Raw genomic sequence first — 20,161 nt, 5'->3', positions numbered from 1 at the left:
ATTTGATAGAATGGAAATTCAACCTGCCTCAACTGAAATTAGGAAAATAATAAATTCACTCAAAGTAAAAGCTCGCATGGAACTGATAGCACTTCCAGCAGAGTACTGAAAGCCTGTTGTGAGTAGGAAATGCACTAATGGTTTAATTCGTATTTAAGTGGAAGAATCCAGAAGGTAGAAATTAACAGTAAAGTCAGCGGTCCTCTAACTGGGGAGGTATCAAGAACAATGTCCCACAGTGTTCGTTTTGTTCCCCAAATTTTTTTAAATATATGTCAATGACTTTGCACTCTACATTCATGAAGACGCAAAACTAGTTCTTTTTCTAATGATGCAGTAATCACACCCAAACAATAATTAGCTAAGGAAATTATGAATTATGTCATTCAGGAATTGAAGTGGTAGTCTGCAGATAATCTCACAAAACATTTTGAGAAAACAGTATATACTGTTCTGTGCAGTAAATGGCTTAATACCATTGATAAATATAGATTTGGGACAGAATTCTGTTGCTAAGCAGAATATTCGAAATTTCTGGGTGTGTGCATTGATGAAAAATTAATTTAAAGAAATACATCAGTGAGCTGATGAAACATTTCAGTTCAGCATCTTATGCTTTAAGGGTTATTGCAAATTTTGGTGACAAACATATCGGTAAATTAACTCATCATTAAGAGAAAAAGTATTCATTGCACAAAAGTGCATAATCAGAATAATAGGTGGAGAGCACCCAAGATCACCTTGCAGATACTTAAGGAACTGGAGGTATCAGCAGTACATTTACAATATGTACATTAACTTACGGAATTTGTTATTAATGATGAATCACAGTTCAAAGATAACAGAAAAGTGCAGAGGGCTAAATCTGACTTTGGCACTGGAAGAGATGAATTGTGCTCCCACAAAATTGTTTGGTCGTTTACCAGGTAGCATTAACAGCCTGACAGATAGCCAACCAGCATCTAAAAATAAATCAAAAGAATTTATGAATGATATCGTCTACTCAGCAGATGAATTTTTAATTATAAAATAGTAATTGTAAAATAGAAAATATTCGTTGTGTAAAGAAACCTAAAGTTAAACTCACGTAATGTAATGTAATATCATATCATGAAACCAGGCAGGGACTGTACACTTATTTAGAGTAAAAGGTTCTAAAGAGTGTGTGTGTGTGTGTGTGTGTGTGTGTGTGTGTGTGTGTGTGTGTGTGTGTGTGTGTACACGGATGACGTACACTCTCCAGTAAACAAACCTCACCAAAAGCGGAAAGCTTCAATGGGTGCTCCCTTAATTTTTCTCTTTTATCACAAATTGTTTCCATGAAAGAATCAGAGAGTAAAGGATATCAGGGAGATACTGTGGGGGAAGGATGATGAACATTCACAGTGATTTCAACTTCCTACGAATATGACAAAGGAAATAATAACCTCACTCTCAACTAGGGCAGAAAGCCACACCAACATTTGTAATTGAATTGCTCAGTCAAAACACAGGTAGCAGTGATGGATATGGAGCACTTAGTCCAGTGCCCAGTCTGTCACTTAGCAAAGATAGGTGACAATTATTAAACTGTATGAAAAAAATCGTAAATTAGTTACAAACTACAACGTTTACACACTTTATTCAACATGTAAACTTTTCTACAGATATTCTGATTTAGATTATGGCATGTTTGATATGCCTGCCAACATTGACGATGCTGTGGTACGGCCAGAGTGCATAATTCTGCAATACCCACTGAAGTATCGGAACATCAATGTCGTCGATGAACCCCTCAATGTCGGTTTTCAGCTAAGTAATGGTTTTGGGGTTACTGCTACCTACATCTACATCTACATTTATACTCCGCAAGCCACCCAACGGTGTGTGGCGGAGGGCACTTTACGTGCCACTGTCATTACCTCCCTTTTCTGTTCCGGTCGCGTATGGTTCGCGGGAAGAACGACTGTCTGAAAGCCTCCGTGCGCGCTCGAATCTCTCTAATTTTACATTTGTGATCTCCTCGGGAGGTATAAGTACGGGGAAGCAATATCTTCGATACCTCATCCTGAAACGCACCCTCTCGAAACCTGGCGAGCAAGCTACACCGCCGGCCGAAGTGGCCGTGCGGTTAAAGGCGCTGCAGTCTGGAACCGCAAGACCGCTACGGTCGCAGGTTCGCATCCTGCCTCGAGCATGGATGTTTGTGATGTCCTTAGGTTAGTTAGGTTTAACTAGTTCTAAGTTCTAGGGGACTAATGACCTCAGCAGTTGAGTCCCATAGTGCTCAGAGCCAAGCTACACCGCGATGCAGAGCGCCTCTCTTGCAGAGTCTGCCACATCTCCGTAACGATATCACGGTTACCAAATAACCCTGTGACGAAACGCGCCGCTCTTCTTTGGATCTTCTCCACCTCCTCCATCAACCCGATCTGGTACGGATCCCACACTGATGAGCAATAGTCAAGTATAGGTCGAACGAGTGTTTTGTAAGCCACCTCCTTTGTTGATGGACTACATTTTCTAAGGACTCTCCCAATGAATCTGAACCTGGAATCTGCCTTACCAACAATTAATTTTATATGATCATTCCACTTCAAATCGTTCTGCACGCATACTCCCAGATATTTTACAGAAGTAACTGCTACCAGTGTTTGTTCTGCTATCATATAATCATACAATAAAGGATCCTTCTTTCTATGTATTCGCAATACATTACATTTGTCTATGTTAAGGGTCAGTTGCCACTCCCTCCACCAAGTGCCTATCCGCTGCAGATCTTCCTGCGTTTTGCTACAATTTTCTAATGCTTAACTTCTCTGTATACTACAGCATCATCCGCGAAAAGCCGCATGGAACTTCCGACACTATCTAATAGGTCATATATATATATATTGTGAAAAGCAATGGTCCCATAACACTCCCCAGTGACACACCAGAGGTTACTTTAACGTCTGTAGACGTCTCTCCATTGATAACAACATGCTGTGTTCTGTTTGCTAAAAACTCTTCAATCCATCCACACAGCTGGACTGATATTCCGTAGGCTCTTACTTTATCAGGCGACAGTGCGGAACTGTATCGAACGCCTTCCGGAAGTCAAGGAAAATAGCATCTACCTGGGAGCCTGTATCTAATATTTTCTGGGTCTCATGAACAAATAAAGCGAGTTGGGTCTCACACGATCGCTGTTTCCAGAAACCATGTTGATTCCTACAGAGTAGATTCTGGGTTTCCTAAAACGACATGATACTCGAGCAAAAAACATGTTCTAAAATTCTAAAACAGATCGACGTCAGAGATATAGGTCTATAGTTTTGCGCATCTGCTCGACGGCCCTTCTTGAAGACTGGGACTACCTGTGCTCTTTTCCAATCATTTGGAACCTTCCATTCCTCTAGAGACTTGCGGTACACGGCTGTTAGACGGGGGGCAAGTTCTTTCGCGTACTCTGTGTAGAATCGAATTGGTATCCCATCAGGTCCAGTGGACTTTCCTCTGTTGAGTGATTCCAGTTGCTTTTCTATTCTTTGGACACTTATTTCGATGTCAGTGCGGTCTTCCTCTGTGAAACAGCTTTGAAAAAAGGTGTTTAGTATTTCAGCTTTATGCGTGTCATCCTCTGTTTCAATGCCATCATCATCCCGGAGTGTCTGCATATGCTGTTTCGAGCCACTTACTGATTTAACGTAAGACCAGAACTTCCTAGGATTTTATGTTAAGGCGGTATATAGAATTTTACTTTCGAATTCACTGAACGCTTCACGCATAGCCCTCCATACGCATCGTTTAGGTTCTGTTTGTCCGAGAGGTTTTGGCTGCGTTTAAACTTGGAGTGAAGCTCTCTTTGCTTTTGCATTAGCTTCCTAACTTTGTTGTTGAACCACGGTGGGTTTTTCCCGTCCCTCACAGTTTTACTCGGCACGTACCTGTCTAAAACGCATTTTACGATTGCTTTGAACTTTTTCCATAAACACTCAACATTGTCAGTGTCGGAACAGAAATTTTAGTTTTGATCTGTTAGGTAGTCTGAAATCTGCCTTCTATTACTCTTGCTAAACAGATAAACCTTCCTCCCTTTTTTTATATTCCGATTAACTTCCATATTCAGGGATGCTGCAACGGCCTTATGATCACTGATTCCCTGCTCCGCACCTACAGAGCCGAAAAGTTCGGGTCTTTTTATTATCAGTAGGTCCAAGACGCTATCTCGACGAGTCGGTTCTCTGTTTAATTGCTTGAGGTAATTTTCGGATAGTGCACTCAGTATAATGTCACTCGATGCTCTGTCCCTACCACCCGTCCTAAACATCTGAGTGTCCCAGTCTATATCTGGTAAATTGAAATCTCCACCTAAGACTATAGTATGCTGAGAAAATTTATGTTCAATGTATTCCAAATTTTCTCTCAGTTGTTCTGCAACTAATACTGCTGAGTCGGGAGGTCGGTAAAAGAAGCCAATTATTAATGTAGCTCGGTTGTTGAGTGTAACCTCCACCCATAATATTTCACAGGAACTATCCACCTCTACTACACTACAGGATAAACTACTACTAACAGCGACGAACACTCCACCACCGGTTGCATGCAGTCTATCCTTTCTAAACACCATCTGTGCCTCTTTAAAAATTTTGGCTGAATTTATCTCTGGCTTCAGCCAGCTTTCTGTACCTATAACGATTTCAGCTTCAGTGCTTTCTATCAGCATTTGAAGTTCCAGTACTTTACCAATGCAGCTTCGACAGTTTACAATTACAATACAGATTGCTGCTTGGTCCCCGCATGTCCAGACTTTGCCCCGCACCCTTTGAGGCTGTTGCCCTTTCTGTACTTGCCCGAGGCCATCTAACCTAAAAAACCGCCCAGTCCACGCCACACAACCCCTGCTACCCATGTAGCTGCTTGCTGCGTGTAGTGGACTCCTGACCTATCCAGAGGAACCCGAAATCCGACCACCCTATGGCGCAAGTCGAGGAATCTGCTGTACACCGTGTCTTTAATATTGTGTTGTATGTTAACTGGGGACCTAGAAAAGACAGAGAGGCTCCATCCCCACTGCAGCCGCAGTGGTCCACAACCCCACGACGACTACGACAGTTCACCCCTCTGCCACCCTACACCGAACCCAAGGTTATTGTGCGGTTCGAACCCTGGTGAACCCCCAGGGAACGTCTCGCACCAGACGAGTGTAACCCCTATGTTTTTGTGGTAGAGTAATGGTGATGTATGCATACGTGGAGAGCTTGTTTGCACAGCAATCGCCGACATAGTGTAACTGAGGCGGAAGGGGAACCAGCCAGCATTCACCAAGGCAGATGGAAAACCGCCTAAAAACCATCCACAGACTGTCCGGATCACCAGACCTCGACACAAATCCGCCTGGCGGATTTGTGCTGGAGACCAGGTGCTCCTTCCTGCCCAGAAAGCTGTGTGTTGGATCGCACGGCCAACCGGGCTGGCGTTGTCTTTAATATAGCCTCACAAAAGGGACTCGGATCTGCACAGATCCGGATTGGGGATGTTTCAGAATTGCAGTAATTTATTATTATATTTTTCAGTTAAATTTTCGTAATTCTGATTGCTAAGACCTGATACACTAATAAAAAAATTACATTATCCCGCCATTGCAGAGTAATACTGCAGCAATAAAACAAAAATGAGGGAGTATCACCAAAAGAAATCTTTTGTTGCAAAGAAAATGCGCCATTCAAAACGACAAAACGAGTGCACACACAGGCATCTGCCGACATCGATGTTAAAAATTCTGCAATATTTTCTAACAACGAACCGCTTTCAGTATGTCTCATTCCTGGGCTGATTTTGATTAGTGACGTCACAGCTGCTTACATTTCTAACAGGACATGGTGAAATATCGCGAATGTAGGTTTCAGAAGTGTTTCTTTCAATGTAAATGTAAGATGATGATGTGTGTCAGACTGTGTGATGAATTCCTTAAATCATGGAGCATTATATTCTCATTCAAGACTTAACGCTTAGGACCAGCAATGTTGAAAAATTTGGTCCCAAAAGACCAGCAATTTATGCGATAATTTTAAATTTTGGTGGCACACTTGCATTTCATATATCTTGAAAAGATAATACACACAAAAAATGACCAAGTTTCTAGTTTAGTCTCTCATAATTATTATTGTTCTTTCATTGATTACAAATTATGCATTAATGCTGGCAAAAAGTATAGTTGCTTTTCAAAAACAATACTAAAGTAAGTCCTTGAGCGATTTCACATGTAAAAGCTTTACTATGGGAAAAGTCTGTGGTGTACAGAACATCTAAACAGCCATGTAACCCACGAAGTGTCCAGTGCACATCAGTGACATTTATAATCGTGCTGCATCTGTTCCTGTTTTTATGCGTTTGGGCGCTGATGACCACGCTGTTTAACGCCCGTAAACCTCAAACACACACACACACACACACACACACACACACACACACACACACACACACACAAAATCGTGCTTGTCAGAAATATAAAGCTGCGAAAATTGAAGCTGGTGCTCTTAGGGTCCTGCCTTACCACACCTCGAAAAAAACAGCGAAAACTTTCGAAAAGTCAATATTGATATCAACACTAAGCTTTTCTTGTAGTTGTACTGATGTATATTGATTTAAATCATTAACTTCTTCCGTTTGTGTGTTTGCACATCTTAACATTCATGTTGTCATTGGGTGGCTACATCATTGCCTATGCTCTGAATATTTCTGCCATCTTTGGCGAGATCATGTGACAAGAGCAATGCTTGGCTGGCTGAAAGCACGCCACAATCATAATTTCAGTGCTTTGGAAGCTAGCGTAATGTAATTGATGGAATTTGTGTTTATACTTACGTGATACAAAAATATGTAGTGTACATGTTTCCATGCATCAAAGATCTTTCAAAAATGCTTTGATTTTTGCTAGGTTGAGATTCATAAATTGCCAGGAAGTTATGCACAGGTTTATAAATCCATAACCATTCAAGGGATTGATCAGGTTTACAGCTCCTAGGGAAATGGTACCATCTTTTGACATGGAAGAATGTACTTCCATCCAGTAAAAAGTTTTTCAGCCTAGAAAGCGCCTTTCTAATTGGGAAATCCGGGAAATATTTTCCTTGCCAAAGTATTCCCCCTACTTAAGGTTTAGGCCTCCCATATGCAATGAAGTGGCTATTGACAAGAAACACTGTGCACTAGTGGGACACTTGTTTTATCAGACCAGCGGCACTGCATTGGAGGAATATTATTGAAATAAATGTGTTGAAGAATACAATCAAGAAATTTGAAGAAATAAGTGAATTGAGTGGTGCAGCAGACACTCATAGTGGTTGCTGAAGTTGCTTTTAGTACAACCGACCATGCAGCAGATGGCTCAAATTCTGCAGTGAGTGCTAGAGTACTCACACTCACACTATGCCTCTGCCTCTGCCTCACGCCAATCAACAGTTCACTACATTTTGTGGCACATTTTAGACTAGTATCTCTATAAGGCTCAGAATGTGTTGCTAAAGAAACCCCCATGACTAAAGGAAGCCCATGACTAAAGAAACCCCATGACTAAAGAAACCCCATGATAGGATACAATGCTGTGACTTTGCTTTCATTTTTGGCATGCATGGAAATGAGTGACCTCTTGCTGGGGAATATTCTTTGGGTGGGCAAGGCATATTTTACTCTGCATGGGGCTGTGAATACACAGAACTGTCACATATGGGGTTGTCCTCCCAAATCTTGCGCAGGAACATCCACTCCACTCAGCTTACGTGACAGTGTGGTGTGATTTCACAAGCCACATCTGAACCTTATAAAGACCTTGTTATGCAACGAGATTCCATCATTTCAAGAACATAATAGTGTCTGTGACATTATTTTGATGTGAGATGGGGTGGCATGATATGTCAGTTGTTGAGTGAACGATTGGTTTCATGAAACCTTCAGTATCATCCACGTTATATCTATGTAGTTTAAAGATATGTGGCCTTCGAGATCCCCTGACCTAAATTGATGCGACATGTGGATGTTGGGATATGTGAAAGATTTTTTGGGGGTGTATCCAGATACTCCAGATGAGAAGGATATCATATGATGACAATCAACCTTATTAAACTGGATGTGCTGTAGGCAACTGCTAACCATGTCATGTCATGGATCAGCATGTTGTAGATTCAGTAGACCTTTTTGAACATGTAACTTCTGATCATATCCTAATAAACATATCAGAACCACCATTGTCATTGGTCTGATCGTTTCTCCTTTTTTCCTGCACTGATACCTCATTCTAACTGCTTACAGCGCCATATTTTCACCTGGTGGCCGAAATTGAAAAATTATTTTTCAGTGTACTTGGTGAGGACACCAGTTAATGAACACCTATACAATGTTACAGCATCCTGCAAGGTATAGAGCCCACACTGAAGCACTCAGAACACTGTCAGTTTAATTATAATCACTTGAAACGCCTCAGATCGACTTCTTGTCAAGAAAACAGGGTGCTGTTCAGACAATTTTGTCCTCAGTAGAGTCATAATAAAGTTGCTATGATGTCTTGCAGAGATACCACACTCGTTATATGATTGCTACTCAGCAGGGGTTTTTATCAACAGTATGTGTTTATTGTTATTACAATGTAGTAACTATGGTGACTGCTGCCAGTGTCTTTTACAATATGCAGTGTGTCCCACATCTCTCTAACGATTCAAACCAGTCTGAACAGACTTACTATTCTCAATGAGTTCTGTCTGCAGTCATGGTCTAGTAGCTGGCATTGCTGCTTCTAGATCATGGGGTCCCAGGGTTGATTCCTGGCCGCGGTGGGGACTTTCTGTGCCCAGTGACTGGGTATTTGCATTGTCCTCATTTCTTCATCATCATCTGTGACAGTGGCTACCTTTGACTGTGTAAAAAAAATAGAATATGTAAAAAGTAGGACTTTGTACAGGTGCTGACGACCGTGCAGTTGAGTGCTCCACAAACCAAACACCATCATCCATGAGTTCTGAGACTAAAAGAACCGTACTTCAATGTATATTGATTATTGAGGGGGGGTTGGTAGTCTTCGGGAGTGGTGACCCCATTGTAATACTAGCTTATATATATGCAGTGGGACTTCGCAACCAGCTTCGGCCGAAAGACCAAGTAAAGGTGGCGAAGTCCTATTAATCCCCTGACCTTACTAGTTGTTGGATAGAGGGGTACCAGAGTAGATAGATACAATGTAAGAAAGGGTTTTTGTTCATAATGACAGCTCTTTGGTTTGAGAATCGAGACAACGAAGGAATAAAGTAGAGGTAACAGCTGTAGTGCCAACGTTTATAACATATGTGGTCTAAACCATTAGCAGTGTTATTGTCCAGGGTGTAGTATGTGTGTCGATAAAATATATGTGCATTTTCATTGACACTGCATGAATAGTGTATGAATGTACCTGCAACAAAAATTGTTGTGCAGTAAAGATTAAGGATTTGACACAAGTACCCAGTACCTACACAATGCTTACATGGAGGTCTCTAAAACAATTCATAAATAAGTAACATCAAAATTTATGTATTGTTGAACTTTTCGACAAATTCTCTTCATTATCCTGGTTTGTTTACGGTTGACTGACATAGCATAAAATTTTAATTGTAAGTCTCATTTCTAGTTCTTTGAGAAACAGAAAGTTATTTGTTTGAAACTTTACTTGCATATTTTTTTCGATTTCTTTCTTCATTATTAATATTCAGTTACTTCACTTTCCTATGTTGTATCTAATTGAATTAAAAAGAAATAACAAGATTTAGTGATTCACTTGTCAACTTCTGGAATCTGACACGCACCATGATCTCAGTTATGTTGAAAAATCCTGTGATCCCAATTACAAGTTTATGAACACTCGAAATTTACCAGACCCATGCCAAACAAAACTATATACCCAACACATTGCAAAAAAGTGAAAAGTTACAGTCACAACAAAAGAAAACACTGGAGCAGGCACGCCTTCAGTATCTGTAATCTTTTATTTCCAACATGTTCCACATACTGGAGACCTGAAAGACATCACAATTCTGATCTGTGGGAAAGGGTTTAACTGCAGGTGGAATAATGGTACCCAGATAGTACAGGGGTAGCTCATGCATCAGCTATTATCACTGCCACTCAGTAACAAGTGTCAGCCTGCAGTGTTTAATGGGTGATGATGTGGTCATTAATATGTGTGTCCTTCAGTCAATGGTGTTCTGCAATGCCAGATGACCAGATGTTGGGAAGATGTAGAACATTTCAAAAAGGCTCACTGAAAATGTACTGGACAATTTACAACCATTTCCATCCTTTCAGACAGTATTTCCATTTGTTCAAGGCCTCATATAGGTTCCAGTGCCAAAAACGCAGTCTTATATACGAAGACAGTAACTAGTTCTCGAAAGAACTGTTACTGTTAATGACCGTGCAGCTTTTCCCTGGAATAAATGATGACTAACTGAAAACCTCAGCTGCCGACAGGTGTTGTTGTTATACCACAGGTTGCCCAAACTCTTACAGGAATGGCCAAAGCGTGCGCGAGTAATGAGTGGGTGGGCAAATGTCTATAAGGCACAATACATAGATAGAATTGTGGACAGTTGGGAATGTGAGTCTCACGGGAAGCATGCAAGGGATAAGTCCTTGCAGTCGCGCTATTCATCTGTGTCCTCAGTTGCTCAGATGGATATAGCGTCTGCCATGTAAGCAGGAGATCCCGGGTTCGAGTCCCGGTCGGGGCACACATTTTCAGCTGTCCACATCGAGGTATAACAACAACACCTGTCGGCAGCTGAGGTTGTCAGTTAGTCATCATTTAACGCAGTCTTAGATTGAAACCATCTGCAAGTGTACCATTGACATTCATTCATCAGTTTGCAGTTTTTCCCCTTGATTCCTGTGACATTGATTCTTGTTCATGAACAGTCATTATCCACCTAATTAACATCCATACTAGGTACCTAATCAAAATATTGAAGTATGCACTAGTTCTTGAATCACTGGGAATCAAACCAAAATTAAATCTGTTTACTAGGTGAAATAAATTTATCATTGCCAGAGGTGAAAGTGTCTGCAAAACAAAGAAAAGGCACTTAACGAGCTAAGATAATGGAAGAGGAACATTTAAAAATTATTTCTCTTATTTAAATCTTAAATACCTTGAACGTAAGAATTTTGAATCATAAGATGTAAGTGATACATCTTTTGATAAATTTAATAAATTTGTGTAGACTATTAACTTGTAGCAATGTATTTTAAAAAGATTGTAACACATGCAATTATTTTAATTGTGATGTAAAAATTTCAAATCAAAGTGACAGTGACTCAGATTAATCATTATTGAATTTCCTCTGGTTATTTTCGTTTTAAACCATTTTTACCTCATCACTTCTTTCCTTCTGGTGGAATATTATAATTTTAAATCGCTAACATTAAATATATAATTTCTTATGCACTTGTATGACTTGTGCCCTATAGTACTGGATTTATGGACATTCAAATATTGTTTCTTTGTTACATATATATAACAACATGTAACATTCTGTTCCTCACTCTTCAGATTGACTCAGAGTGCTGGTGGGAGGTGTGGCATATCATGTGAAGAAACGTGTCACCATCGACTGGTCCAGGATGAGTTTGTGATAGATATGGAGAAGTCAACACACGAGTTTGTTACCCATACAGGAGATGTGACTGTAGATAAAGAATGCTCAGTTGCTACCCAATATGACTGTAGTACAAGGGAAAAGGAATTACATGTATATAGCTGTAATTTCTGCCAACAGGGCTTTCCTTCAAAATATAGACTCATAAAGCATGTGTTTATGCACATTGATGGCATGCAACCACCTTTGTATGTTTGTAAGTGGTGTGGTGAGATATTTGATAGTAAATTTAGTTTGAAAAAACATCTGAGAATGAGTGAGAATTATCACGTCTTAACTGCTAGCAACCATGAAAAATATGGCTGTAGTGATGAGCATCAAAGCAGTATCCTTTTGGATAGTTTCCCAGAAGTTTCTGTTACAGAACACAATGTGTGGTCTTCATACAAGGAAACTTGGAAAGCTTCAAAGAAGTCCTCTAATGACGTGTGTAACACACCTATGGGAAATGATGCTGACAAAATAGGTGACTATGGAACTTTGTCTACAGCTGTTAATGTCAGTGCCCAGGGTGATCTACTTACTGCAAACAGTATGGACAAATGTGGTATTTGTGGCAAATTGTGTGGTAGGTCAGGTCATCCCAAGAGAGAGAAATTACTTGACACTGGAAAGAAACCCCACAAATGTGAGATTCATGGGGAATGGTTTTCTCAGTCAGGTCATCTCAAGACAGAAGAATTATTTCACACTGGGAGCAAACCTCATAAATGTAAGATTTGTGAGAGATGTTTTGCTAGGCCGAGCAGTCTCAAGAGACATGAATTAATTCACACTGGAAACAAACCTCACAAATGTGTGATTTGTGACAAATCGTTTGCCCAGGCAGGCAATCTGAAGACTCACAAGTTAATTCACACTGGAAAGAAACCTCACAAATGTGAGATTTGTGGGAACTCTTTTGGTAGGGCAGGTAATCTCAAGACTCACATTTTAATTCACACTGGGAAGAAACCTTACAAATGTAAGATTTGTGGGAGATGTTTTGCTTGGTCAAGCAATCTCAAGACACACGAATTAATTCACACTGGAAACAAACCTTACAGATGTGTGATTTGTGACAAATCGTTTGCCCAGTCAGGTAGTCTCAACACTCACAAGTTAATTCACACTGGAAAGAAACCTCACAAATGTGAGATTTGTGGGAAATCTTTTCGTAGGTCAGATAGTCTCAAGACACATGAATTAGTTCACACCGGAAAGAAATCTCACAAATGTCAGATTTGTGGGAAATCTTTTGCTAGGTCAGGCTATCTCAAGACACACCTTTTAAATCACACTGGAGAGAAACCTCACAAATGTGTGATTTGTGACAAATCGTTTGCCCAGGCAGGCAATCTGAAGACTCATCAATTAATTCACACTGGAAACAAACCTCACAAATGTGAGATTTGTGGCAGATGTTTTGCTTTGTCAAGTTATCTCAAGAAACATTTATTAATTCACACTGGGAAGAAACCTTACAAATGTAATATTTGTGGGAAATCCTTTGCTTTCTTGAATGCTCTCAAGAGTCATATATTAATTCACACTGAAAAAAAATCCCGCAAATGCGATATTTGTGGGAAGTCTTTTGCTAGGGCAGGCAATCTCAAGGCCCACACATTAATTCACATTGGAGAGCAACGTCACAAATGTGAGATTTGTGGGAAATCTTTTGCTGTGTCCAGCATTCTCAAAGCACATGCATTAATTCACATTAGAAAGAAACCTCACAGATGTGAGATTAGTGGGAAATCATTTGCTATGTCAGGCGATCTCAAGACATATGCATTAGAACACATTGGAAGGGGACCTCACAAATGTGATGTCTGTGGCAAAAGTTTCACTAAATTGGGTACTCTCAAGACACATGCATTACTTCACATCAGAAAGAAACTACAAGTAAGTGTTGGTTTACACAAATAGGTTTTCCTGGTTTGTGCCCTCAAGGCCTATAAAGTAATGGATGTAACAGGGGACAATAAATTGCAGTTCCTGTGAAATAACATTAAAGTGTGGTAGAATTGTGGAAAAAATGTGCAATGATGTGTACTATAGATTGATAACAGATAATGTGACAATATAAAAATCCATATCTACAGATTGTGATGTCAAGAACTTGTATTACTAAATACACTACAGACATGAATCAAATGTGTTTTTGTCATTAACACTGCTGCTTTTTCCTATCGATCTTGAGACAAGAAGATTGTGAATTGTGATAAATCCTTACCTTCGTCAGTAATCATAAGTAGAATGCAATATTCAGTATAAGGCCAAGGAAATGTGATGACTTGCTGATTAATATTCCAGACATAGTCATTATGTAGTACTTGTAACTGCACTTTAAAAATAATGTTATCAAAAATGTATCCATGGCACTTCATTCACAAATGCTAGTAAACTCAACACTGGAGAAACGTGATTATGGCATTATTTTACTAATGTATGTTTTCTCAAGAGATCTGCTGTGTGTGTCATTAATAGTGTGTACTTTTATTTTCTGTTCATATTAATCCTACATTTGTAGACGTAACAACAAATATAACAATCTACTTAATAGCATGTTTGTCCACTTTTGGAACACAATACATGAACAGTTCTACATGATATGGACTTGACATGTCGTTTTCATATTTCTGGATGTATGTTGCACCAGTTGTATTGCACACATTCAGATCAGCTAAATGGTGTGGTCGAGACATCAGTGTTAGTTACCATGCTACTCAGACCACTGTGTAGTCATTCTGTCATTGTGACATGGACAGTTACCTGCTGAAAGCTGCCTTCACTGTGGGAGAGCACATCAGGCATGAAGGAATCTATGTTTTGCAATAAAGGTAACATAGTCTGCAACTGTCATGATGCCTTCAATTATTATCAGATGTCCCAAAGGAGCCCAAGTGACTTGCCCCATAGCATAACGGGCCCTCGATCTGGTGCCATTCACCTACATGACTGCATATCTGGATGTGGCATCTCACCTGGTGTAACAAGAAATGTCACTCGGCCTGACAGTTGGCAGTTGACATTAGCATTGAACTTCATTCCAGCATCAATGATCCCTTGCGCAATGCAGTTGAGTTTGAACAATTTGGTGGGTTAGTATGGAAACATACAGAGACCATATGTTGTGGAGCCCTATGTTCAAAAATGTACATTGACTTATGTGTTTTAAAATGTGTATGGCCTCTCCAGAATTATTTTCTGTCATTAGGTATGCCTCATATTGGATGGATACATCATTTACAGAGCAGGCAAGCCTCTGATCTCCATGATTTGTGAGGAGGTATAGATGTATTACATCTTTTCGTAAGGTTATGGATTTATCACCTTTCAACCACTTTCTTTGGATGTTCACAACAGTAGCATAGGTCCAGCCAACCAGCTTCACCACTTTTGAGGTGCTAGTTCCCAACTGCAATACCACTGTAACCTGTCCTTTGCTAAAGTCACTTATGTCATTGGATTTACATGTTCACAACCTATCTAATTGGTAGAACAATTCCTTCTTAATCTCTGATCTGCTATACTTGTAATCTGATTACTGCATCATGTGTGTACAACATGGCATTCATTCTCCTCACAGGCAGTGGCATGATATTTTTGCTCATCAATGCATCTTCATGTAAATGGGTCAGATGGGAAAATGTGTAATCTAACAAAATCATTGTGCTTGGTTACCATTTACACCAGTGCACAATAGCTATATTTTTTTGTGAAATTTTTTTGTTTCACAAAGCTCTGTACATAATTCAGAGATATTGTAGATAAGTGTTATACACCAAAGCTCTTAATTCTTTGTTAAGCTTTTAATATTGTGTAAGGTACATGCCAGAACAACACTTGTGAGAGCTGAGAACGTGAGTACTAAATATGACTAGTGCTACATTCAAAGATGTTTCCATTCTGGATATTTTTCTTAATTTGTGTAAATAAACATGACGTTGTTTTTAATTTCGGAACGATTGTTTTTATTTTTGATTCCCTACCTATTTGTTATTGGTGAAAGTGGTTTTGTACATGTTCCATCATATGTGTAACAACTGGGGTTGGTTATAATTAAGTGATTGGCACTGTTCTGTTTTACTACACTTTGTAGAGATGTGATTACATTTATTCCACCTTTCTCATGATAGGACATCCAGATGCATTTTTATTAAATATTTTTGTTTATTTTTTATTTTTATTATTTATTTTTAAATATTTTACTGAATATTTTCCAATAAAAGGAAAGAAATACCAGGCTTCTGGACAATAGCCTTATATTCAGATGAATCTGAAAATATACTACTAAGTGTGGTGACTTTACATATTATGAATCTCTAAGCAAAACAGTAAAATTTGTAGTAACGTGTTGAAAAGGTTCACAATGTGGACTGAATATCTATGTGTGTCAGCTAAAGATGGGTTATGTAGCGTTTCTCTAGTACAAGAGACGTAAGCAGAAAATAAACATATTCAGTGGTTGTGTGGAAAACCACCCAAAGAACTGAGTCTACATAAACACAGTACATGCCCATAAATTAAAGAGTGTAACTGCACCTATTTAAATAATTACCTAAGCTAATCACTACAGAATAAATTATTGTACAAGAATTGTCAAGGAAAAGTCAATTGTAGGATGTGGATCCAGGAACACATGGCAAACAAGCATATTGTTTAAAAAAACAACAATGAAGAGTGCTTTAAAAGTTCTGACTGGTGTTTACATCAGAACTCTACCTGTAAGGTCACTAACAGACTGAGGGCATAGTGCTGGAGAATGGGGTGGAAGGGCACATCTGATCAGACTGAAAGCTGGTTGCAAGAGAGCCAAATTGAACCTGGCTATGCTCTATGACACTGTGTGACCATTAACAGCTGTCTGATTGGTTGCTGGATGGGTTTCTAGAATTTTTCCTCACTAGCAATGCTTCCTGGAAGTGTAACCCATCAGAATCCTCCCTGTCAGAATGGTATGAATCTGAACAAGGCATATACAGTGGTAACTGGTACAGAACCAGCCCCTGCCTAGCCACAGCTCTGTAGTGAAACATATCTCATGAAGTGTTTCCCACTCAGTCTGTCAGTCTACCACACACATTTCACTCTCACCCCATAGCAGCAGGCTACTTATTTCAAAATTACAAAAGTAGTAGTTTAATGTTTGAAAATGATCCTTTGGACGGGTGGCTCTTGCTAAGGGATCTTCTAATATGGGAAACAAAGAATTTCCAAAATACAGTAAAAAAAGTGGACAGGAATAGAAAAATCAAAAGTATTTAAGAAGTTACAGATAATAGTACAATAATTATGAGTTCGAATTGACTGATTTTGGTTATTGTATAAATATATACAGCCAAGTGAGATGATGCACTGGTACAGTGGTGTTGTAGTGCAGAGGCAACAGATGTGCCAACCACGTTCTGAGCCTGCAGGGACAGCATGGGGGCTGTCAAGATGCATCAGCTGTGCAGTGGCTAGGCTGCTGCAATGGTGATTCCCGTGGGCGGTGATGGGGTATTGTGGTCAGGAATGACACCATTGGGGCCACCATTTGTTGTTACCAGTTGTGAAGATCATGAAAGACTGTAACACTGCATCGAAGGGGTGCAGCAGCAAAGGCGGGCTGGGTATTTCAATGCAAAAGGAGGTTTAGCTAAATAATATTGATAAGATTCATAATTTTTCTATAATCTCTGCAGTTTGTAGTATAAAAGTTAAAATTACGAAGTTATTGAAGGATACATTACAAACTGATTATATATCCATAATAAGCTAATCTCATTAAGACAACTGTAGCACTATCATTGTTTTATTAAATCTTATTTCATGTACTCAATTGATACTGATTGTTAAATCCTACCTCATTGGTTTGGTCCTTAACTGAGTGGAATGTAACTCTCCCATGTTACAGAATAAGAAAAATGACAAAATTATACAATGGAAACAAACTAATACATATTAGCATCCCTTCTCCTAATGCTTAGTCGTAAACGAGAGTCGTGACTGAATTGTGCCAAGATCCAAAATCCACTTAAGTATAAAATTACCCAACAGCTGCTGCCTGTGCACCACTGGTTTTGGTGATCTGAATACTTCACAATATCCTTGATTACATATGATCCATATAACAATTCTGAGGACAACTACAGTGACTGCAAGAGAGATGACACCAGGGCAACCACTGTATGTAGGTATTCCAGCTTACTCCACTCAGTGAAGTGTGCATTGCTGTGGTCAGTGGTAACTTACAATTTTCCCAAGCTAGTATTCGTCAATGGTTTGCAGAAAGCGAGTCTTTGATTTGTTTGATAGTGTAGACAGGCTGTCGGTTAGGTGCCATCACAAAAGGTGTTTCAGGCAAATTAGCAGAAAAAGTTTAAAGCTGTTGTGTGTGTAAGTTAAATGAGCAGATAAGCTAATGGTGGGTGTGATACATCATAGTAAGAACGTTAGATAAAAGTCTACTGTTAGAGAAACTCGATAAGTCAGAAGTGTAAATGTATGGTTACAGCAGAGAACTGCTGCTATAGCTGACTGTGCTACCAAATACGGTAATCTGTTCCAGGTGGGCATAAATAAAGATTTGTGGATTGCAACAACTGTGCTAGAGCAACGGAATTATTTAGGACCCTTTAAAAGCAATGCAATTTCACAATTCATGACACTGGCGCAGAGTAATAAGTTAGGCCTCTTGTAATAATTATTATAAATGCACAGTTGAAACTCGAACTACATGACAGTCTGATGAACAACACTTGCAAACAAACAGGACGTCCATTTGCCAAACATGGCATTCATAAGTAGCTACACAGGCGACAAGGAAAGAAAAGGTGATAACATTCAAATTTGCAACTGGTGCAAATCATGGGCAGGGATATCTGCACATTTAACACATCTGTAGATCATGACAGTTGTACAATAGCATCAGTGCAATAATACAGCAAAGTTGATCCCTATATGGAGTAGATCATTTGCATGTGTACTGATGCATGAAATGAATTATTAGTTATGGTTTGCTGGAAGGTTTCAGCTGGCACTAAGTTAGGGCTGAGTCTCTCTTGCAGTCATGGCTGAATGGTAGTGAACAGGGTTTGAATATTCAACTGTTGCTTGGGTGTTATACAACAAGATCTGTAAGGCTTTGGTTATTTCCAGAGTAGCAGTGAGTTTGCACAGTTCCCTGCGAATGGTTATTAAGTCACGCTGGATCGCGTTTTTAAGTCCCTAATATTGTAGTGTTAGCACAGTGACTATATTATGGGTTTGTCAGTTGGTAGTTGAAAGGTTGTCTTCATTGTGAGTGAGCCATACATGCAAGCATACTAGGATTTCATGATACTGCGTAACAAAGAATGAAGCTCGCTGGGGAGCTTTATCACAGCGATCAGCGTCAGTCTGATCAGGAATACCAAATTTGTTTTCAGCACAGCTGCACTTCCATTAAACGAAACTCGCACAGCATGGCGGAGTGGTACTGTTACTGATTGTTCACATGATGAACAGAGTCTATAATGTAGTGAAGGAAAATTAAATCAGTATGAAAAGACAGAGATGGTAGTACCCATTGTCTGGTCATTTCTGCTTGCATGCTGCAAAAGTTAGCACTCATGTGGAGGTAATTTCAACAGAGTACCAAGGTTCGATGGCTTCACAGTCAAGATGATTGATCAGCAGTATTTATAGCTTGTTCACAGGTGCTAGTTGTCTTGAAACTTAGCACAAGTTTAAAAGTTCGGTATTCTTTCGAAAAAATAGTAATGATTAATGTTGAGTAGGGCTGAATGTTGAGAGAACTGAATTCACAGCCAGTTGCTTTTGGCATCCTTTTAGAAGGGACATAAGACGTTATAGCCTAGCATATTGCAGAATTTGGTCAACAGTTGGCTAATGTGTATGGTTTACTGTAACTGTACTAGTTATATACTATGTTGTTAAATCGAATGTGAGTTTCTATCCCCACTTTTCTGAAAATCTAATGAGAATGAAACCACATTTTGGAAGTGTCCATTATGTAAAGTGGCATGAATATGGAGATGTTAGATTTAGGACAAGGATGTCAAAATAGAAGCCAGTAGACCTACCCAGTAGTGATACCTTCCTTGGTGAGCTATGGGACAGAGTAGAGGGCTAACCTAATAGGAAAATGGCCAAACCAGCTTCAGTTGTCTGTAACGAAATTAAAGTTGCTGGTATTGGTTACAGTTATAATTATAATGTATTAAAATATTACAGATGGTGTAATAAGGATGGGAGGTGAACTAGGAAGGGAATCATGATCAACTGTCCGTGCTCGTGATGTCTCAAGCAAACCAGCATGTTGTGCACCATGCAGGGTAGCCTATGTAATGGACTGAAAACAGGTGTTCACAGTAGTCAATTTTTGAAAAGGATTCTAGTCTTGTGACTGTTGAGGGACCTAACTGGTCCGAGCCAGTCCTAATTAAATTAGGTGATAATAAACAGATGGCAGAACATGACAGTATGAAGTGAGAAACAAATACATTAACAGGAAAAGAGGTGACATCATGCACTACAATTACTGCAACTTA

General features: G+C 39.5%; 1 protein-coding gene across 3 annotated transcripts in view; it reads left to right on the top strand.

Annotated features, from left to right (window-relative positions):
* Positions 1–14,773, top strand: part of LOC124553585 (zinc finger protein 708-like) — a 146,070-nt gene extending 131,297 nt beyond the window's left edge. For all 3 annotated transcript variants that reach the window (XM_047127436.1, XM_047127434.1, XM_047127435.1), the window contains one exon: positions 11,537–14,773. In XM_047127436.1, coding sequence (XP_046983392.1) covers positions 11,537–13,550 — 2,014 coding nt within the window. In that variant the 3' untranslated portion in view covers positions 13,551–14,773. The remainder of the gene's footprint in view (positions 1–11,536) is intronic.
* Positions 14,774–20,161: the final 5,388 nt, after the last annotated feature.

Source organism: Schistocerca americana, chromosome 11, assembly GCF_021461395.2.
Source record: "Schistocerca americana isolate TAMUIC-IGC-003095 chromosome 11, iqSchAmer2.1, whole genome shotgun sequence".
Classification (NCBI taxonomy): Eukaryota; Metazoa; Arthropoda; class Insecta; order Orthoptera; family Acrididae; genus Schistocerca; species Schistocerca americana.
The sequence above is the reverse complement of the archived record's forward strand: the minus strand, read 5'-3'. Positions and strand labels throughout refer to the sequence as shown.